Consider the following 22,878-nt stretch of genomic DNA (forward strand, 5'->3'; position numbering starts at 1 on the left):
TTTCTGGAGGTCTGTTCTTAACCTGAATGTTCTTAACCTGAAGCACCACTTTAGCTAATGGGGCCTCCTGCTGCCGCTGTGCCACCGCTGCACGATTTCTGTTCTCATCCTGAAGCAAAGTTCTTAACCTGAGGTAATATTTCTGGGTTAGCGGCGTCTGTAACCTGAAGCGTCTGTAACCTGAAGCATATGTAACCCGAGGTACCACTGTAAATGAACAAATTCTACCTAACAAGAAAAAGGACAAAATGTATATAAACTGAGATTGCTTGTAAAAATTGTAACTAAATGAACAAATTAGCAAGGTTCCACTCTGACAATTTCTCTGTTAATTGCCCATTGTTCCATACAATGGTAACTGTTACTCTGTGGTCCCTCTTTCAGAATGATGTCAAGTCCTCCATCAGTCTTTTTATGTCATTTGTCCACACAACTGTCAATGAAATGTCCAAGGTCTACCTGGCTACTGAGAGGCGCTATAATTATACCACCCCAAAGACTTTCCTGGAACAGATCAAACTGTACCAGAACCTGCTTGCTAAAAAAAGAGCAGAGCTTATTGCCAAAATTGAGAGACTGGAGAATGGTTTGATGAAACTCCAGAGTACTGCCTCACAGGTATGTATGTGAACACAGAATTGCCATCTGTACATTTTTTAACTGTTTCTTAGTGGCTGGTCATTTTCAACCAAATTTAACGAGATTAGATAGCTAGTACAGTGGTACCTGGGGTTAAGAACTTAATTCATTCCGGATATCCGTTCTTAACCTGAAACTGTTCTTAACCTGAGGTACCACTTTAGCTAATGGGTTCTCCCACTGCTGCCATGATTTCTGTTCTCATCCTGAGGTAAAGTTCTTAACCAGAGGTACTATTTCTGGGTTTGCAGAGTCTGTAACCTGAAGCGTCTGTAACCTGAGGTACCACTGTAGCATATTGGGTGCTATATTTTGGTCACTCAGGATTGTGAACAATGCAAATGTTCCATATTTCGCATTGGGGGGAAACTCTAATTTGGGATAAAGGTTGCCCTTTGTGAGATGACTCTCCCACCCTGCCTCCAAACATATGCTAAACATATTCCCTCAGTGAAGAAGTTCATTTTTCACCCACAATTAAAAGTTTTCCCAGATGAACAACCAGTTCATGTTCCAACCACGTTTAATTCATTCCCTATTACATGTTGATAATAAAGCGATAGCAGGCTCAGATAGTCACTTGGTGGAGTTTCGTGACTTTGTTTCTCTCCACACGTTTTCTACAAAAGCCAGAATTGGCGTGGGCAGCCCAAACATCACAATGGAAGGAGGAAGAGAAACTACTTAGCACTTTCTCATGCACTCACTTTTCAGCACAAAATAACCCATCGTCAAACTGCGTTTTCATTCATGGGAGGAAAGGCTGGGGGAGAAGGTTGTGTTCCTCTCTGCATCTTGCTTTCTCTTGGTCCTCAGCTTGCCTAGGTTGGAGGGGAGTGGGGGGAACTCCTTATGATATGCAGTTGGAACGCTAAACCACACACAATTGGATCTCTCGGCAGTTTTTTATTTGGTAAACCAGCCAGGCAGGTGCCTACTTTGGAGTGTGGTTTTCAGGCTTGTGGAGGTGGGTGCTTCTTTCCCTGCTGCACACCTCCTCAATTTAATTGTTCCTCTGAAGCTGCTGTTTAGCCACAGAAGGATGGGAGGGATGGCTAAAAGGGATGAAGGTAACGCAAGTCATTTAGAGCAAGTTGTGCACAGCAGGCAGGGCATATATTACGCATTTCAGGGTTGTTGCTGTACTTTGCAGTAGTGAGAGGTACTTAGACAGTGACCTACTTAGCTGTAGTGAGAGGTTCTTGTAGTGACCTGCTTAGATTATTATGGTTCATTAACAATCCTGTTTTGCTTTTTCAACCCTTTTCCCCTGTGGTGTTGATATCATTTTACCCCTTTCCCAGCATCTGCCAACACTGTTTGGGGGCGGGGGAATGATTTTACTATAATTTATTGGGAGTTAGCCAGAAATAGACTGACTTTTTCACCCACAATTTTGTTTTATTTTTGAAGCTTGGGCAAATGGTTTCGTAAATCCACTCCACCTTCATTTACCTTTTTATGCACTGGTGCTAGCTAAGCTGCAGCTTTGGCACAATTTTTAAGAGGTCTAGGCAGCAGAATGACGTCATGTCATGAGGCGGCCAATCAAATTTGGCACTGTGTCTCTTATCACAACTCCATTTTAGTGAGAGCAGGAAGCATTGCCTTCACTCTTACTTAACTTCCTGACGGTACCACATAACCAATCAGATTTGGCTATATGAAGAGGCCATGAAGCCTATTCAGAGTAAGAGCAATGTTTCCTGCTCTCACTCTGACTGGATGATTATTTTCACTCTGTTTCTTAGGCGCCCTGAAAAAAAGCAAAACAAAAGCAGGAGAGTGCATTTCACTGTGGGAGGGGGTTCACAAAATAAGTCTTCTAACCCGCACCCCTTGTCAGTGCAGCTTTAGAGTTTCCTTTCCTGTTGGACTTTTTAGGTTGATGATCTGAAAGCCAAACTTGCTGTTCAAGAGCTGGAGCTGAAACATAAGAATGAAGATGCTGACAAACTGATCCAGGTGGTTGGGATAGAAACAGAGAAAGTGAGCAAGGAGAAAGCAATTGCTGATGAAGAGGAGCTGAAAGTGCAAGTCATTAACACCGTATGTACAACTGTTTTCTGCTGTTATGATGGCTGCATGTATTGCAGGCGATGAGGGAAAGGGCATGAGGTTAGTTAGCTGAAGGACAAGGACCTTTGTGCGAGAACCAGGTTCATTTCTACAAAGCATCTTCTGTCTATAGCACATCAAGGAACTATCTAGTAAAGGTAAAGGGACCCCTGACCATTAGGTCCAGTCGTGGCCGACTCTGGGGTTGCAGCACTCATCTCGCTTTATTGGCTGAGGGAGCTAGCGTACAGCTTCCGGGTCATGTGGCCAGCATGACTAAGCCGCTTCTGGCAAACCAGAGCAGCGCACGGAAATGCCGTTTACCTTCCCACCGGAGCGGTACCTATTTATCTACTTGCACTTTGATGTGCTTTTGAACTGCTAGGTTGGCAGGAGCAGGGACCGAGCAACAGGAGCTCACCCCGTCGTGGGGATTCGAACCGCCGACCTTCTGATCGGCAAGTCCTAGGCTCTGTGGTTTAACCCACAGCGCCACCTGCGTCAAGGAACTATCTAGCTTGTTCTAATTCCTGGAATCCTTTTTAACCACATGATTTTATTGTCCAGATATGTGTTTTTGGTGAGGTCAGCCAAGTCAGAGACCCAGGGTTGCAGTGCAGTCCCAGTGCCATGCTGTCCAATCCTCTGAGGGAGGCAGAACCTCCTGCTAAAGAAACCGCACAAGGATAAAGCAAGGGTGCAATGCTGGTTGTTCTGTTTCAGGTTCTCCAGCCTGTTGCTCCCAGTCTCCATTTCCCCTAGCTAGAACCGGCGCTGCTTGTTATGATCCACTACAGTGCAAGGAGAGGCTATACCATTATATGATATGACTTTGTCCACCTCACATTTAAAGATAAACCTACCAAATCCACACTTTCTGAAACAATATACAGACTCAAACGCAGCCATCCTTCAAAATTCACACACTTCTCCAGATTTTGCAGTGCAGTTCTTCAGCCAAATAATATGTACAGAAATACACCCATTAAGGTAAAGTGTGAAGAAAAATGCATATATTTGTGAAAATAGCACAAAAATTCATTATGTTAGGATACGTTGCTTTGCAAAAATGTATATACAGTGGAACCTTGGTTTTCGAGCGTCTCAGAAGCTGAACGTTTCGGTTTTCGAATGCTGAAAACCCAGAAATAATTCTTCCGTTTTTGAGCACGCCTTGGAAGTTGAACAGCTTCCGAGGCGCTTTTCTCAATATTCTCAATTGAATTTTCCAACCGCCCATTGCGCCTCAGTTGTCGAACGTTTCGGAAGTCGAACGGTGTTCCAGAATGGATTGCATTCAACAACCGAGGTTCCACTGCATTAGGCACAATTATATACAAAATTGTGTGTATTAAGAGACATTTGCACAAAAATTCCTATTTGTTGTTGGCTTTAAAGAAAATCACAAACTGGTGCAGAAAATGAACTTAAATATGGAAGAATGAGAAGGTGAGAATAATTTGAAATGGCCAATTTGTCCTGTCCCAGTTTATATCCATGTTCAGAAGTGATGCTTGGTTTTTGAACTTTTGTTTGTTCGTTCTTAGTATGAAACTGCTCCCCAACAACAAGTGAGGGGAAAACAAGGAGATACGGACTTCAGGATTTCAAAGTTTGATTTTATTTCAAAGCTGATTGACCTGCATAAACAGTTTTGTTCAAATGTTCATATTTTGTTGGGACTTTTTGCCCGCAGAATGTAACAGAGAAGCAAAGGGCCTGTGAAACGGATTTGGCTAAAGCTGAACCAGCTCTGATGGCTGCCCAGGAAGCCTTGGACACTCTCAATAAGGTAAATCCTTGGAGCATTCAGCTGGTATATCCTGTTGCTTTTGAAGGTAGATTTGTTTAAAGTAAGACAAGAGAGACAAAAGTGCTGTTCTTGGGGTGCTCGATTCTCTTCTCAGTGATCACCTCCAGGCCCTTTATATTTTCAGAATGCAGAGTTTCTCACAGTATTTTGAAACTGCAGTTGAATTCTTGCCACGAATTATTTTGATATAAAAATAATGAGCACTAAAATGTAAGGTAACTTAAGCCTCCATGGTTTAAGACATTTTCTACAATCTTGATTAAGGGTGGAGCCGAGAGAATGAGCCTGTGAGCTACTTCCCAAAAGCTCCATGCTTTCCAAACCACCCATGGCACCTGTTGGCATGATCATTGCCCACCTTACCAAAAGCTCAGAGTTTCAGATCTTGGTTTGGACTCTTAGCTCAATGATTTTTTTTCTTTCATAGCCAGATTTACAGTTTGGTGGCTAGGTGTCCTGACTTACATTCTGGGAAATCACTGTCACTGCTCCCTACCTCTCTCTCTCTCCCCTGCCCCTTCTACTTTTCCAGAACAACCTGACAGAACTGAAGTCTTTTGGATCTCCCCCAGAAGCTGTGGTTAACGTGACAGCAGCTGTGATGATCCTAACAGCTCCAGGTGGGAAGATACCAAAGGACAGAAGCTGGAAGGCAGCAAAAGTCATGATGGGGAAAGTGGACAGTTTCCTGGATGCCCTGAAGAAATACGACAAGGAGCACATTCCAGAGAGCTGCTTGAAAGCTTTCAAGTAAGAGGAATCTAGATTTATGCTCTTACAACCAACCTCAATTCCTACAGTCTGCTCATTGGATCAGAGGTGAGAAAAAGCAGGGCTGTTCCTCTCCAAGGGCTCAGGCCCACCGCCAACCCAGTTTTGTGCCCCACACTCAGCTTCTTCCCTTTCTGCGCCAGCATTGGTCCTGCCTGTTGAAGGGTAGCAGCACTTTAACATCAACCAACAAAAAGCAAACACTTGTTTCCTAGTTGCTTGCCCAGGAGTGAGGCTGTGTAACTCCACCAGTGTCCAGGGGTCTGCCCCTTCTTCCTCCTTATGCTAAAGTCCTATAACAATATTGTCTAGGATTTGCCGTTCAGATTTCCTCCTGTGAATTCAAGCCACTAGCTTCAACGGATGGACAGGGCAAAGAATACCCATGAGAAGGGGCAACCTTCCTCCCAGCATAGTATTTTGCCCAAGATCTTAGCAATGAATGGTGTGTAGTCAGAGTCATAACATAAGAAGTGCCCTGCTGGATCACACCAATGGCCCATCCTGTTCTCACAGTGGCCAGCCCCTAAGTTCTATATTTTTATTAAATCCCAACAGTTGTTGTTGTTGTTTAGTCGTTTAGTTGTGTCCGACTCTTCGTGACCCCATGGACCAGAGCACGCCAGGCACTCCTGTCTTCCACTGCCTCCCGCAGTTTGGTCAAACTCATGTTGGTAGCTTCAAGAACACTGTCCAACCATCTTGTCCTCTGTCGTCCCCTTCTCCTTGTGCCCTCCATCTTTCCCAACATCAGGGTCTTTTCCAGGGAGTCTTCTCTTCTCATGAGGTGGCCAAAGTATTAGAGTCTCAGCTTCAGGATCTGACCTTCCAGTGAGCACTCAGGGCTGATTTCCTTAAGAATGGAGAGGTTTGAGCTTCTTGCAGTCCATGGGACTCTCAAGAGTCTCCTCCAGCACCATAATTCAAAAGCATCAATTCTTCGGCGATCAGCCTTCTTTATGGTCCAGCTCTCACTTCCATACATCACTACTGGGAAAACCATAGCTTTAACTATACGGATCTTTGTTGGCAAGGTGATGTCTCTGCTTTTTAAGATGCTGTCTAGGTTTCTCATTGCTTTTATCCCAAGAAGCAGGCGTCTTTTAATTTCGTGGCTGCTGTCACCCAAATCCCAACAGTGCAGCAGTGATTTAGCCTCAAATCACCTCTTTTATAGGTAAATGCAGCATACAGAAGTGATCAGTTATATGATGTACCTTTGTAGATCTTAACTGTGCTTTTCCTTCCACCCAATGCAATGCTGCTTTGTAACTTTCTTGCTGCAGGCCATTTCAAAATGACCCAACATTCGATCCAGAGTTTATACTGTCTAAGTCCACGGCTGCAGCTGGTCTGTGTTCTTGGTGCCTGAACATTGTTCGCTTCTATGAAGTCTACTGTGACGTCGCCCCCAAGCGCCAGGCCTTGGAAGAGGCTAATAATGAGCTGGCAGAAGCGCAAGCAAAGCTCACGCTGATCAAGAACAAGATTGCAGTAAGTACACCGTCACCTTGGCTCGATAAAATGCCAGCGCCCCCTTGTGTCCCATCAAGTAAACATCACTGTTGAAATTGACTGGCATTGAGGAAGGAAATTATTTAACTATGAGCTTGAGAATTGTTTGGCTGTGAGCTTGAGACACACATGTGGCATTTTCCCGTGTCTGTACAAACTGAGAGCTGACATTTCAGCTATGTGTGCGAACTGTAATCTGTCTACAGTTCATGACTCAAATGAGCATATAAAGAACCTTGCTGGATCTGATCAAAGGCCTTTCTAGTCTAGCGTCCTGTTTTCCATTGTGTCCAACCAGATGCCTATGGGAGGCTCACAAGCAGGAGGATATGCAGGCAAAAGCCCTCCCCAGCAACTCTTATTCAGAGGCAGACTGCCTCTTATCCCGGAGGTAGCATACGGCCATTGTGACTAGGAGCCATTGGCTAGCTACTGCATTTGTCTAATCCTCTTCAAAGCCATCTGAGCTGGTGGTCATCACCACATCTTGTGGCAGGGAAGGCCATAGGTGTTAACCAGGGGTCAGCAAACCTTTTCAGCAGGTGGCCAGTCCACTGTCTCTCAGACCAAAAGGGGGGTCCGGACTATATTTTTTTGGGGGGAAAGAACAAATTCCTGTGCCCCACAAATAACCCAGAGATGCAATTTAAATAAAAGGACACATTCTACTCATGTGAAAACACCAGGCAGGCCCCAGAAATAACCCAGGGATGCATTTTAAATAAAAGGGCACATTCTACTCATGTAAAAATACGCTGATTCCCCAGACCGTCCACGGGCCAGATTTAGAAGGCGACTGGGCCGGATCCGGCCCCTGGGCCTTAGTTTGCCTACCCATGGTGTTAACTATGCAGCGTGGGAAGAAGTGCTTCCTTTTGTCTGTCCTGAATCTCCTGCTCAGTTTCTGCTGTTACTGGGTAGGAGTGAGGAATGCATAATTTCCACAACATGTATAATTTAGAAATATCCATCACCTCCTCTTGGTTTCTTTTTTTCTAAAGCAGAAGCCCTAAGCATAGCCATTTCTTGTTGGGGACCTAATCCACCTTGCAGCCCATGCTTTTTTCAGGGGGTACACAGTACTGGCACCTCTTTTTGTTGTTGTTGTTGTTGTTAAAAGGTGTGGCACTTACTGTAACAACTTCATGGTGAGCGCTGGCACCTATTTTTCTAGAAAAAAAGCACTTCTTGCAGCCTCTGGTTTTAAAACTATAAAGCACTTTTTAACAGCTAGATGCAATTAAGGAGACTTCTGGACAGGAGTTCGTTGTAGTCAGTGGAATCACGCACACAAGCCTTTTGCAAGATCTGCACTTCCTGGGAATTTAAAAAAAGGGAGTTCATGCACATGTCCTGAAACACCTGATTGCATTGCCAGAGAACAGAAAAGGGGCAGGGGAAGAGGGAAGAGACAAAGAAAACTTCTGGATAGATTCATAGTTCTGCCCTGATATGTACAGCAAGCAGAGTAGAACAGCAACAAAGATCTGTGACTTAAAAACATAGCAGTGTGCAGAAGCTAACGTGCCAAACGGACATGCACTGTGATTCCTGTTCAGTGTACCTGTGCTCATGGGAGCTGCTTTTATCTGTGATGCATGGAAATGATTCTCACAATCCTCCTATAGCTGAATCCTTAAGATGTGGGCCCCAGCCACACGGGGAGTATGCCATGGAGAATACTTCCACATAGCTGTGGGTACATATATACTGAGTGCCAATAACAGATACTTATTGGCATTTTCAGAGTTTTAAGATACAGCTTGTTAAGTACTGTCCCACTAAAACAAATAGTGGGGTGCACCCGCTGAACACGTGCAGCAAGCAGTCTTCAAAGTTTCTATGAGAGTAACAACAATCCCATTGTTTTAAAGGATCTAAACGCCAACTTGGCCAATCTGACTGCTGAATTTGAAAAGGCCACAGCCGAGAAAATCAAATGCCAGCAAGAGGCAGATGCGACAAACAGAGTCATATCATTGGCTAACAGGTAACATGTAATCAAGCACTCTCTCAGGAGCATCCTGTACTGGTATTAGCTAGTTGCCACTACGATTCTTGAGTTCACAATAAGCGAAATATATTATGCGGAAGGTCTGTGCTTGATCTCCCACCATTTTATTCATGAAACAGAGCTGAGTGGGTCAATGTTTCAAAGATAAAACACCATCACAATTAACAAGATGGCAGTATCTGTGCAATTGCTATGATCTTTGAATCACTCAGCCAAATTTGAGAATCAAGCTGTAATACTCGTTCTGTGATGTTTACAAAGCTGCTTTTCCAGAAAGGTCAAAAACACGATAGTCATAGCTGTCAACTTTTCCCTTTTGTTAAGGGAAATCCCCTTATTCCAAATAGGATTCCTCGCTAGAAAAGGGGAAAGTTGACAGCTATGACGATAGTAGCGGACCTTAAAATAATATAAGTCTGGAAGCAGTTAAAAGAACCTCAAACATTGCATGTTCGTATCATATAATTTTTGTGGTTCTGAGGGGGATCACTCAGTATCTGGAGTCAGCAGTACTGGGCTTTTGGTCATCCCAGCTGGTAAAAAGAAACTTGTTGTTCTTCTCAGCATGCTGTGAACCATTTCCTGAAAATGGAATACTACATTACAGAGTGAGTCAAAGATGTGGAGTTTATTTAGAGAAGCTGCAGTTATATTTTTTTTTTGGGGGGGGAGAGACTGTCAGTTCAAAGGCAAACAGTTCCTTTTGTGTTATTATGGATCTTCTGGTGATCGAGATCTTAAGTGATTAGCATATACGAAAGACTTCAAAAAACGGCCACTTTCAGTCTTGTCTCGGAAATTTCACCAAACGTGCAAGGCATTTCTCAGTAGTGGCGGCCAGGTATCCCAGGAATGTGTAGTTGGAGCTTTTGCTGCAGCCCTCCAGCCTGGCCCTCATCATGCAAAAGTTGCCCACCCTAATCTCTCAAAAAGTCAACATTCCAGGCAGACAGTTAATCAGTTTCTGGGAATGTGCGGGCCTAGCATCAAGGCAAAGGCTGGCCAGAACCCCAGGCTGCACTAACCAAATGTGCATCTCCTTTCAAAATGTTTATTCAGGCTTGTTGGCGGATTAGCTTCGGAAAACGTGCGTTGGGCCGAGTCTGTGGAAAATTTTCGTGAGCAAGAAAAGACTTTGTGCGGGGATGTGCTCTTGATTACTGCATTTGTTTCCTACGTTGGCTATTTTACAAAAAAATACAGGACCGAGCTTCTGGACAAGTTCTGGACTCCTTTCCTCCAGCAGCTAAAGGTGAATCTGCTCAGTGCCATGTTGCACTAGGGCAACTCTGAATAAAGCTCTGGGACATGTAGAGTAATATATTTGGGGATGCGTATCATATCCTGGTGAGCCGTTTTCCAGGAAGTAGGATTCTGATCCCCATGGCCAGCCAGACTACAGGTGGATTCCTCTTGGATATCTCTGGCATCAGGTGCCTGAGACTAAACCCCTTGGGCTTGAAGGTTTATTTTGATTTGTTTTAAACATCCCTCAATTTAAAAACGGAAATTTCCAGGGCTTACAACAGCTCTAATCATTGAAATAGCTGGCAACAGCAAAGGGCAGTGCTAAAAGCTATCAGCCCTCAAACTGAAAGCCTGGAGAACTAAGCAGGGTTTTTATATGGTGGTGCCAAGCAGACATCCCTAAGGAGAGCCACGAGAAGGGAGGGCCGAAGCAAAAAGACTCTCTTCACTTCATCTAGAGGAGAACCTCAGGTGAATGTTTTGAATGTGAATGTATGGGCACGTTAGCGGCATGGAAGAAAACATCATTTCCTGTACCCTCATCTAAACTCTGTAGGGTTTTAAAGGTAAGCACCAGCAGAAGCTGTGTAGACACGATATACTGAAAGCACAAACCCATACACACCCAAAAGAATTGTAGGAACTGCAGTTTACCCCTCACAGAGCTAAAATTCGCAGCAGCCTTAAGAAACTGCACTTCCCAGAATTCTTTGGGGAAGGAGGATGTGCTTTAAATTTATGGTGTGTATACAGCCTCAGTAGGAAATGGGCTGGAAGCCCGTGGAACTCCTTAAGCCTTGGCAAGATGTGTTCCCAACACCTGGTCCCACTTAGGAACCTGGTGGCTAAGCTTTGCGCTAACTGTAACTTCCAGGCAGTCTTCTGATTTAGCAGAAATATTTATGTTCCATTGATTCCAGGCAGAAAGAGTCAGCTAGTTCACTTCAGCTCCCCTAAAGCCACACAGCAGTTTCTAACCTAACCTAAATTAATATATATTTTTAATCCTTAATAGCATGGAGTCAGCATTTGAGCCTCTCCTGGAGTTCACATAGACCCCTGCTGCAATTTTACTTGGTGACGAAGTCTGATTCCCAATAACAATACCTTTATGGAGTTACCAAACTCCCATCTCACCTCCCTTCAGGAAATCCTACCTGGTTTATTGGTTCCTCCTTAAAGTGTCTGGAGCAGACTTCTCCAGTTCTTCCTTTCCTGAAATGCCACCCAGCAGGCCCAGGGGATGACAATATACACCGTACAAGAAGTTCTCCCTTCTGGCCATCCCTGCTAAGAGCTGTTGCTCGTTCTGTTTAACCATCCACTCTAAACTCAGTTACATCATTTGCCTACTGCAGGGGTATCCATGGTGGTGGCCTCCAGATGTTCTCAGGCTGCATCCAGTAGCAGCCAGTGTGGTGAGGCAGAGCTTCATAGTCACCCTCCCAATGCTAGAGTCTCTACAGCTTACCTGAATGGGACTGGGGTAGGTCAGGGTGCCAGTGGGATTGGGGCCGCACAGCCACATCAGGGCAGCCAATCTAGCCCTTCTGCTCACGCGCCAGCTTGTGCTTCCCAAGCTTGCCACCACCCTGCCCCATCCCCATCCAGGTAAACTGTAGCAACTCTGGCATCAGGTGGGTAGCTCCACAACTTGGCCCAACCTGCTGCTATTGACTGCAACTCCCATCATCCCTGACCATTGGCAGTGGTAGCTATGGCTGATGGGAACTGTAGTCCTTCAGCAACTGAAAGGTAACGCGTTGGCTCCCCTTGACCCCACGAGGGGTTATTGCCACCTGCGAGATTATGTCTTAAACAGGAGCAGTTGGTGCATTTCAGGACCCGTTTTATTTTACTTTGCAGGTGCCAATTCCCATCACGCCGGGGCTGGACCCTTTGAGCCTCCTAACTGATGATGCAGATGTAGCAACGTGGAACAACCAGGGGCTCCCCAGTGACCGGATGTCGACAGAAAATGCAACTATACTTTGCAACACAGAGCGCTGGCCACTCATTGTAGATGCCCAGCTCCAAGGGATCAAGTGGATTAAGAACAAACATGGAGAAGACCTGAAGGCCATCCGGCTTGGACAGAGAAGGTTGAGCCATAACTCTTCTGTCCTGATTCTTCAAGTTTTCTGCCAAACAGGGAGTTCCCTACAGCTCCAAAGATGAGGGTGGCAGAGGTGCTCTCCAGGGATAGGCCCGTGGGCACCACCCTTTCTGGTGACATCTCTCCCCTCTCTAGATCATCCCCGCCACTGAGAAAGAAAGAGGGACAAGTGCACACATGCCCTTAGCTTTCTCCATTTATCCGGTAGAAGTCCGATTCAGCGGAGTAAATCTGAGCCCTAAGAACACATAGTGCTGAAAGGGAAACTGGGGGAGAGCATAACTTGCAGCTTCCTCCTTCAGCTTTTCGAGGAAGAAAAAAGTAACCTGACCACCTCATGACCAAGGGGACAGTTGCGGGGTGGGGACTCAGACACATTGCAGGCCCCATGGAAAGACCTCAGAGGCACCATTGCATCCAAGAGGGCCATATTGGCAATCCCTGTTCCTCTCCATCAGATTCCATAGATGTTAAGGGACGCTCCCTCGTTGCCACTTGTTTGCATATTGGAACCTGCGGGGTAAGCCTCTTCTGCCCAGATCCCGCTTCAGAGCTGCCCAGTGTCTCTGAACTCGGGGAAGCCCAGTCCCAAACGATAAGTGATTTTTCATAAGGCTCCTTTTTCTGCGAGCACCAGCCTTCTTATGTTCAAAATGAGAGGCGGGGATTGTACTCTAAAACACTGCGACATGCTTAACAGATTTTCTTCCAATGCTGCAGCTATCTAGATATCATTGAAAAGGCGGTTTCTGACGGAGACACCCTGCTCATTGAGAACATCGGAGAGACCGTGGAGCCTGTGCTGGATCCTCTGCTAGGCCGAAACACCATCAAGAAAGGAAAGTGCGTTTGTCGCAGCTCCTTTGGCTGAAGCCAGAGTAGCCCTTGCTTTTTAAAATGGAATTACTGTAGTTAGGGTTAGGCGTATCTCTATCCATTCTCTCTTAAGTCTGTCCCTACATTGGCCAGAGTGCCTCCATTACTAAGATGTCACACAACTACTGTTTGCTGGCATTCCCAAGCCCTAGCAAATCATCCTGAGTGCGTGTCATCCTGCTGGTACAAGCCTGGCCTTGCCATGGGCTACTGTTCTGCATCCTTGGATCGCAATGTACCTGCTGGTTAGTTCACAGCCAAGTTGTCCTGTAATTAATATAGTCAAAGCCATGGCCCGGGGGCCGGATCCGGCCCAATCACCTTCTAAATCCAGCCCATGGACAGTCCAGGAATCAGCGTGTTTTTACATGAGTAGAATGTGTGCTTTTATTTAAAATGCATCTCTGGGTTATTTGTGGGGCATAGGAATTCGTTCATTTTTTCCCCTTCAAAATATAGTCCAGCCCCCCACAAGGTCTGAGGGACAGTGGACCGGCCCCCTGCTGGAAAAGTTTGCTGACTCCTGGTCAAACCTATTGCCCTCAGTAAGCAGATCTGTGCTCCCTCATTTCCATGGTGGTCTTTCTGCCAAGGAACAGAGAGAGGAATCCTGGTTTCTAACCACTCCTTTCTATGGATCTCCTGTAACCAAGTACTATAAATTATAAATGCCTGCCTATATCAACCAGGGGAAGTATTAAATTAGATAAATTTTACTTTTTATTTCATTTGACTGAAATGTTGTTTTTCATGTGTGGTGGATAAATTAGAAATCTAACCTCTTTGTTAAGAAAATCATGTGCGCTCCACTAACAGGCGGGGCGTGCTCCTAATAGGCTCATCTATTCTCGTGTAAATGTCATTGTGCTTTCAGCAAAGTTAAAAGAAACACAGTCCTTAGAGGAGCTATGTGATTAGAGATTGGAAGCTAGCACTCTTGTGATCTGGAACAAACTATATTCAATGTAAGAGTCCCTATTGCTCAGTTATCCAGTAGGTGGTGGCAGACAACTAATTCACAGTATGTTTTAGGGTGGATTTAGTCCTAGTTGTATCTAATCTAATCTAGTTTACCAAGTGACTCCTGTGGAATAAAGACTCTCCTGAGGATCGCACCGTCCTTGCAGATGACATTGCACATGCTACATTTCCCTGATAGTAGATTCAAACCAGTAACAGCTTAGTGGCTGGGTTTTTCTACCGTCACCAGGTGGCTTTGACACCACCTGTTTGTCCCGTTCCTACTTTGCTCTGTTCATTGGGGAAAGAATGTAGAATTTCCTACATATTTCCATTGATGATATCCCTTCTTGTTTTCTTGTTTTCATTGGGTGCTGTTGCATAAATGTTCCCAGAGTAGTGCTGTTTTTGCTTCAGCCCTATACCACATCTACTTGGAAAGAAGCCATGCTGATTTCAGTGGGGCTTCCTTCCAAATCCAAATGAGTGTGTTTGTGACTGCAGCAATCGTTTCATAAGCTGAGAGCCGGTCTTCATGCCTCTTACTTTTTAAGCTGGTTCAAAATTGCAAGCAGATGTCTCACATTTTCCATTCTGGTGTTTGCGCACTTGTGCATATGTATACACAGAACTCTTGCTTCTCCCCCCTAGCCACCCACCCTGCCAAAGGACAGAAGTACCGCCCCCTCCCCTGTGTTTTGAACCACATATAATTTACAGTGGTACCTCAGGTTAAGAACTTAATTCGTTCTGGAAGTCCGTTCTTAACCTGAAACTGTTCTTAACCTGAGGTACCACTTTAGCTAATGGTGCCTCCCGCTGCTGCCGGGCAATTTCTGTTCTCATCCTGAAGTAAAGTTCTTAACCCAAGGTACTATATCTGGGTTAGCGGCATCTGTAACCTGAAGCTTCTGTAACCCGAGGTACCACTGTATTCCTTAAGTTATTTTTTATTTAATTCATTACATCCTAGTTATACACCACTTGATTGTTAAACAAAAAGCCCTCAAGGCATTTTACAAAAAGATAAAGCAATAAAAATCAAGAAGCGCTTACAATAGTTTAAAACATACAAGAAGTTAAAATACTGAAATTGGTTAAAATTCACATTAACTTTCTAATCATCTGAGCAGGCTTGTCTATGAGGCATGAAGCAGCAGCAACAATGTGCCTAAAATGCACTGCTTTTCTGTATGCATTAAATAACTTTTTAGCATATCCAAAAATAGGATTTGACCCTTCCTGTGACGTCCTCATCCAGCTCTGCCCCTCCAACTGCCAGAAGTAGCCTATAGTCTCTTTGAAGAACCTTTGTCTGCCTGTTACCTACCTGTTCTCATGACCTGTTAACACTCTAATCCCTAGATACATTAAAATAGGAGACAAGGAGGTGGAGTACCACCCCAATTTCCGCCTCATTCTGCACACCAAGTACTTCAACCCCCACTACAAGCCAGAGATGCAGGCCCAGTGCACACTCATCAACTTTCTGGTCACCAGAGATGGGCTGGAGGACCAACTTTTAGCTGCTGTGGTGGCTAAGGAGAGACCTGACCTAGAGGAACTGAAGGTATTGTAATTGCTAGATGTGAGTTGTTTATGAACAACATGGCTTATTTTACAAGAATTTATGGTAGCCACACTTGGTCAGAAACTTCAGAGCTAGCCAAATGGTCTCTGAACCTGCCATTCAGGTTTTCACCTGCTCCAAAGTGGTGATTACTACATATTAATGTTGTGTTTTAATTGTTGTAACCCGCCTTGGGACCTTGGGGTAATAATAATAATAAAGTAAGGTTCCAAGTATATTAAAAAGGGAAAGGCATTAATTTGTGCATAGCACCCAACACAATTCCAATTCCCAGCTGGTGAGGATGGTTTTAAGTTTCTGTTCCTACTTTCCATTTACATGTCCACACATATATATATAAATTCTCTGCACTCCCTTCCCTGCATTAGGTTTTAAATGTGAAAGGGAACCAGGTCTATGTGTAAATTAATTAAATATTTACTAGTATATTAATGAATTGCTTAGATTTCATTTACCGTATTTAAATCATTTCCTCTGTTTAAATAGATATTGCAAACCAGTGAATTCATTCTGTATATTTTAGAATGTGTATGTTTAACAATGCAAACTTATATCTGTTTATTTAATTATGATTTTCATTTACTATTTCTTGTTCACTTTACATTTACTGTTTAATGAAGTATATTAGGCTGTTATTTGGGTGAACCTCTTTAGGATAGAAGGACCCACTAGTGATAGTTGCCACAAGCCGAAGCCCCACCCCAACCTTCATATTAAATGGCATTGTGCAATGGGAGGGACTAGTTAGGATGTCTGTAGCCATTTCATTGCCGCGCAGGTAAGAACCTTGGAGCTGAGCTCTTTCACACACTGGTAATGGCAGCCGTGTGCCCTGCTTTACAGAAAGCAGTCCTCTTCTTTGAAGGAGTCTTCTGTTTGAAGGGTTGTCTGGTCCAGATTGTCTTTAAATGATAATGAACCCTGGGAAGGAAGAGCAGAGACCTTGAAAGTAGCTCATCAGTGGCCAACTGAGCAGGCATTGTTGGTCTCAGGCTTCTCCACTATAGTTACACATACTCACATACTGTACTCAGGGGGAACCCAAGGCACTTTGCTGCCTGAGGCACAGGGCAAGATCACACATGCACACCCTCCATCCCATGTACAGAAACCGAATAGACACATATAGCTCTGATCTCCAAGAGGAACAAATGGCCAGGGGGCTCTGGAGGGGTGGGCAGGGGGCTGCCATAGCTTTTCCCCAGCTTCTGCTGCCTGAGAGCATTGTCTCCCTCTGCCTAATTGGTAGGGCCGACCCTCATAATATTTTAGTTAAATACAGTAGTTATTTCAAGTTTGCACTTATACATGTAAATAAGTATGGTATATGCAAATTATATGCAAATCCGTATCTTTCCCCCCTTTTTTGTTTGTGTTTGGGGGAGGGGGGAGGTTGGTGCATTTTCTCTTATCGGATGTAAATGAACTTCATCTAAGAACTGGCCCTTGTGCCCTTACTTGCATCTGCAATGCATCTTCCGTGTCCGCCTGAGCTGTTAGTCACTGTTGCATTGTGATGACCCTTTACAAAACTCTTGTAGTCACAAAAAGACCCCGATAGGAAAAGAACAAGCTGCTTTATGTGTTATGTGAATGCCGGTGGTCCCTCATTTGCATGACCGCCTTGAATGAGCTTAGAACGAAGAGCTTCCGTTCCAGGAGCTTCTTTACATTTTCACCTCTTGAAAAATTACATTCTCTGTGATAATTTCGAGGCACAGTACGGCTGGTGAGTCCAAAGGGCTCCCATTTCATCCAACTCTGCTATCTGTTGAATTGCAGCCTGTCTGTGAAGGCTGTCCACCTTCAAAGGAAGTCAGTCTCTCTCTCTCTCTCTCTCTCTCTCTCTCTCTCTCACACACACACACACACACACACCCCTACCAAATTCTAACTTTCCCCCCCCCCCCTCATTCCTGGTATAGGCTACTCTCACAAAACAACAGAATGAGTTTAAGATCATCCTGAAGGAGCTGGAGGATTCCTTACTGGCTCGACTCTCTGCTGCATCAGGAAACTTCCTTGGCGATACAGCCTTGGTGGAAAATCTGGAGACCACCAAGCGCACAGCAAATGAGATAGAGGAAAAGGTGAGTCACAGGGCCATGGCTAAGGCTCTTCGAGGACAAAGAACACAAATTTTCATCAGTGTGTAGAATGCTTCTGGGCCCATTAAGTTGGCAGGTAGTCAGGATATCACTGGCACTGCAATTTACAGTGTACTCAGCTGTCCTATAAGTAAAGAAGAAAAAGAGGAGGGAGAAGGGGCCGGTTTAGCCTTAAAAACCCTGGGGCTCACTCATTAATAAAACCCCTGGAAAGTGGGCTGCTCTGCACAATCACTGCGCTATTCGGGGGGGGGGGGGCATCTCCAATAACCTATGTGATCTATCAACCCAGCAACAAGAGTAAGGGGCGATGGAGCTACACTGTGGTTTTCTAGAGAACTGATAACTGCTGTATTGAAGATTGCTTGTTGGTTTTTTTAGGTGAAAGAGGCTAAAATTACTGAGCTGCAAATAAATGAAGCTAGAGAGAACTACAGGCCAGCTGCAGAAAGGGCTTCCTTGTTGTACTTTATACTGAATGACCTCAACAAAATCAACCCCATCTATCAGTTCTCGTTAAAGGTAATTAACCAAGGAAGGAGACTAGTTGGACAGGCCACATATTACATTTGTGGAGAATAGCCTCTTTCCTGCTGTCACTGACACCAAGTTATTCACATCCTTTTGTGCAGTTAATGTTGAGAGCCAGTGTGGTGTAGTGGTTAAGAGCGGTGGACTCTTAATCTGGTGAACTGGGTTCGCGTCTCCGCCCCTCCACATGCAGCTGCTGGGTGACCTTGGGCCAGTCACACTTCTTTGAAGTCTCTCAGCCCCACTCACCTCACAGAGTGTTTGTTGTGGGGGAGGAAGGGAAAGGAGAATGTTAGCCACTTTGAGACTCCTTCGGGTAGTGATAAAGCGGGATATCAAATCCAAACTCTTCTTCTTCTTCCAGTCTACCTCTTTTGCAGGGGTGGCTGTCTGTTCATTATAACTTAGGGTTGGGCATAAATACCTTGCCCCGAGGTCATATTAGAGGATCTTGCCAAAGGGACTTGAACCATAGAGTTTATGCGAGGCTGCAGCCCAGACACTGTACGTTCTCGTGTTTTGGATGAAGGCACCTTCCCCATGTCTGCCTTTTAATAAAAGGCCACGAAGTCCAACCACGTTAAATGGTTTTCATCCGTGCTTTGACTTCTTTTCTGACCAGGCATTCAATGTGGTCTTTGAGAAAGCCATTCAACGGACTCCTCCAGCAGAAGATGTGAAACACAGAGTGATCAACCTAACTGACGAAATCACCTACTCCGTCTACATGTACACTGCTCGGGGACTTTTTGAGAGAGACAAGCTTATTTTTCTAGCCCAAGTTGCCTTTCAGGTAAGGTGATTTCCTGCTGGCACTGACAAAAGAAGTAACTGGGGGGTTTTTTGTTTCCTTGGAGTCAGTCAACATTTCCCTCTTGCCTGGTAATCAGGGTGTAGCTGTGAGGACAGTGGATTATTAGACCCAAAGAGAGATGGATCAGAAAGGGATGTTGTAAAGCAAGTTGTGGAGAAACTTCTAAGAAGGAGGTAGCTCTTTAGAAAACGAAGAAGAGGAGTTCCAGAGGAGGTCAAACTTTGTTGTTGGCATCTGTCTCGAGAGACAATGGAGTGCTTCTCGGGGGGTGAAGTCATACCACTGCATTAGCAAGCACCTCCTCGGGTCACAACCCTGGGCTGTGTGAATGGAGCTCCTGTGCTGCCCGGGCAAAAAAAAAATATTTAAAAAATCCCCACCCCTCATCCTCACTATTGTGGTCCAAAGGAAAGCAGAGCAATGCGCTTAGCACCAGCTTGGCTGCAGGAGTTGCCAGAAGGAGGTGATACAAGCCGCCTTCCAATTGTCTTAGGGACTCCACTCCAGATTTGTTTACCATTTACTCTTTAGCCGCCTTCTCCTGTAAATATCTTGCAAGGCAGTGGAGGTCTAGGATCAGAGTTTCTCTTCTCCTAGACGAGCTACCTTCCCAGGTTGATGAGCCCCATCTGCCCCTCACTTCCCTCTACGGTATGTGCAGAAACCACCTTCTTGACCCTTGGTCTTCTCCATACAATCCACCGGAGACCATTTTCACATGAAAGGAAGTCCCTAACTCACCAAGGGTTTGAGACCCATCGGCTCCCCTCACCTGGTTTAGCCAGCCAGTCAAAGCCGTTCCCAGGTTTGGCCCCTGTCACAGGTTGACAGCTTTTAGGTGAGAGTAGAGTGCAGTGAGAACCACAAGTGGACAAATTACCCCAGAAGGAACACGGCGTGTCCCCCACCAAAGGTACTGCTACTCCCCTAACTCCCTATGCAAACTACATTGGAAGTAGCAGCAGCAGCAGTCAAGGAGAAAAATTAGGCTGTAGAATCCTATCAGGTAAGTTTCAAAATAGGGATGGTTAGCATCAGCAGGGTCCCCTCCCTCCCTGAAGGCTGAAGTGATGCTGCTGTCTTCTTTAGGCTTGCAGCTGCCGCTGCTGCTGCTTAGTATGCAGTAGTCATCAGGCCGGGTTGTCCCTAACCAGAGTGTTCATCTGACCTCACAACACTCCAAAGCCAGATTCCCGTTGGGTGTGGTCTCTTCTGTCCTTGTCTTTGGGTTCTGCTCCTGCTGTCAGTAAACTCAGAAGGATAAACAAGACCAACAGCTGTTCCAGCAATTGTTTCTGGAGTAAATAGTCCTCATGCTTCTAATTCCATGCTTTCTCTAGGTCTTGTTGGTGAAGAAAGAAGTGAATCCGGTGGAACTAGACTTCCTTCTGCGCTTCCCCTTTAAAGCTGGGCTGGCATCTCCAGTAGAGTTCCTGTTAGGCCAAGGATGGGGTGGAATTAAGGTTTGTTTGAAAATACTGTTTCTAGAGTGAAGTCCTTTTTTAGGAGCTGAGGGAGACCCATTAGAAAATGCTGGTATCCAGTGGCATGGTCCATGATTGATGGGGACTGAGTCGTAGAAGTTTAGCTACCTTCAAACCTTTTCGTGTGAGCCATCTAAAGAACTGTGCTAGCAGTTTGAAACTTCTGCTCAGCAGTGAACGCCAATAGCTTGGGAGAGCCTGGCTGTGGAGTGGGGCCTTTTTCCTTCCCTCAGCCTGCCTGTAGCCACAGCCTCTTGTTGCGTGTACATGAAAAGAGCAATCACGCTCTACAGGCAAGTTGCGTTTCATTTCCTGCAGGAAAGCAAGATGAGAAATTAAATGAAGCCACCTTTTCATCCAGGTCTAGGATGACCTGGAAACGGCTGTTGAGACCTTCCTGCAGTTGCTTGGCATCCAGAAAACTGTTCCTTTGGAATGGCCAACGGTGACTGTGCTATCGGAGGGATTACAACATGGATTGAGAAGCAGTACTCTTTAGAGCCTGTTGTGGCTTGTGACATTTTAGCTGAAGTCAAGCTTCCATTGGCCATGCTGGCTGGGGTTGGAGCCCAACTACTGGAGGGCCTCTGGTTCTCCATCTCTGCTCTGCTGCAAGCATGACAGCCTGGTGCCTTGGGCACGATATCTGTAGTATCCAACGTGGCCCTCCTCTTGCCATAGGCCTCCTGTTTTCGCTTGAACTGGCAGAAGAAGGAAATCTGTTAACAGTTCAGGTGGTTGTGAGCAGAGTACAGTGGTACCCTCGTTCTCAAACTTAATCTGTTCCGGAAGTCCATTCAACTCCCGAAACTGTTTGAAAACCAAGGCGTGGCTTCTGATTGGCTGCAGGAGCTTCCTGCACTCAAGCAGAAGCCGCGTTGGACATTCAGCTTCCAAAAAACATTCATAAACCGAAGCGCTTCTGAGTTTTTGGTGTTTGGGAGCTGAATTGTTCGACAACTAAGCCATTCAATAACCAAGGTACTACTGTACTTGAGAAGCAGGCTCACTGGCTTGGTTTGAAGTGTGTGGTGTCAGAAAGGGATTGTGCTACTTAACATGACTTCTTGCTCTCAGGTGCATTTATTAAAGCCACTGGTGGTAACTGGGAGGAAACAAAGCAAAGGCTTGTCAGCACCATCTTTTCTGTTAACTGTGCTCTCAGGTGCTGTCTGATATGGACGAGTTCAAAAACTTGGACAGTGACATTGAAGGTTCTGCTAAGCGGTGGAAAAAGTTTGTGGAATCTGAGACCCCTGAGAAGGAAGTCTTTCCAAAGGAGTGGAAGAACAAGACAGCCCTGCAAAAGCTGTGCATGATGCGATGTATGAGGCCAGATCGCATGACCTACGCAGTCAAGTATGTGCTGCACTCTTCCTACAGCTTGGGCCTGCTGTACAGGGAACGGCCATTTGGGACATAGCACTTTCTGAAAAACTCACACAAAAACTTGGTATGGCTAGAGGGCAAAAAACCGCTTTTGCGGCAGACTGGTGGCTGTTCAGCACATGGACAAAGACGACAGGACAAGCTGTGCCACATTTCATGATACATGGTTACACATGGCTGTTGCATGTGTAACATTTTCCTTCATATTGTTATTCACACCTTTCATTTTCTTGCTCCACTTCAGTGCTTGTACAAACTTCACTATTGTTCTTTACATGTGAACTATGCTTTACAGTTGGGAATCGGGAATGTTCAGTTTGTATCCCATCCCACCCCCCAATAATTGTTTTAAAAGACAATAATCACACAACCCATAGGTTTAAGGGCCAAAATGTTCACCAGAGCCAATTCAATCCCCTGTATGTTTTTTATTTCCCTCAGGAACTTCGTGGAGGAGAAAATGGGGAGTAAATTTGTTGAAGGCCGAAGTGTTGAATTTTCCAAATCCTATGAAGAGAGCAGCCAGTCAACACCCATATTCTTCATTCTCTCCCCTGGGGTTGATCCCCTGAAGGATGTTGAAGCCTTAGGTGAGTTGGGAGGTCCTTTCCAGTAAGTGTGCCCTAGAACAGCGCACACAGAAAAAGCTTTAAAAGAACAACAGACGTTTGAAGAATTCCACTCAATTTTAATAACTTTCTTAGGTCAAAAGCTCGGCTTCACCATAGATAATGGGAAAATCCACAATGTGTCTCTAGGACAAGGACAGGAAGTTGTGGCAGAACATGCCCTGGATGTGGCTGCGGTAGAAGGACACTGGGTCATTCTTCAGGTATTTCAATTCCAACAAGGTTTCCTGCCGATTACTTCTTACACTGTACTTCTAGTGTACTTCTTACACTAGACAGCTTTGTCTAGTGCACTTCACTTCTTTCATGCTTCCCTAGCACT

General features: G+C 45.2%; 1 protein-coding gene across 2 annotated transcripts in view; it reads left to right on the forward strand.

Moving 5' to 3' along the window:
• DNAH17 (dynein axonemal heavy chain 17) overlaps positions 1–22,878 on the forward strand; it is an 85,005-nt gene that overhangs the window by 53,239 nt on the left and 8,888 nt on the right. The window contains exons 49-65 of one of the 2 annotated variants that reach the window (XM_028715420.2): positions 385–618; positions 2,524–2,688; positions 4,394–4,489; positions 5,043–5,260; positions 6,568–6,775; positions 8,671–8,786; positions 9,870–10,062; positions 11,925–12,160; positions 12,895–13,017; positions 15,376–15,580; positions 17,527–17,691; positions 18,091–18,231; positions 18,863–19,033; positions 20,395–20,517; positions 21,704–21,897; positions 22,369–22,517; positions 22,632–22,759. In XM_028715420.2, the coding sequence (XP_028571253.2) occupies positions 385–618; positions 2,524–2,688; positions 4,394–4,489; positions 5,043–5,260; positions 6,568–6,775; positions 8,671–8,786; positions 9,870–10,062; positions 11,925–12,160; positions 12,895–13,017; positions 15,376–15,580; positions 17,527–17,691; positions 18,091–18,231; positions 18,863–19,033; positions 20,395–20,517; positions 21,704–21,897; positions 22,369–22,517; positions 22,632–22,759 (2,865 nt within the window). The remainder of the gene's footprint in view (positions 1–384; positions 619–2,523; positions 2,689–4,393; positions 4,490–5,042; positions 5,261–6,567; positions 6,776–8,670; positions 8,787–9,869; positions 10,063–11,924; positions 12,161–12,894; positions 13,018–15,375; positions 15,581–17,526; positions 17,692–18,090; positions 18,232–18,862; positions 19,034–20,394; positions 20,518–21,703; positions 21,898–22,368; positions 22,518–22,631; positions 22,760–22,878) is intronic. The other variant, XM_028715430.2, reaches the window with a different exon arrangement.

Source organism: Podarcis muralis, chromosome 2, assembly GCF_964188315.1.
Source record: "Podarcis muralis chromosome 2, rPodMur119.hap1.1, whole genome shotgun sequence".
Classification (NCBI taxonomy): domain Eukaryota; kingdom Metazoa; phylum Chordata; class Lepidosauria; order Squamata; family Lacertidae; genus Podarcis; species Podarcis muralis.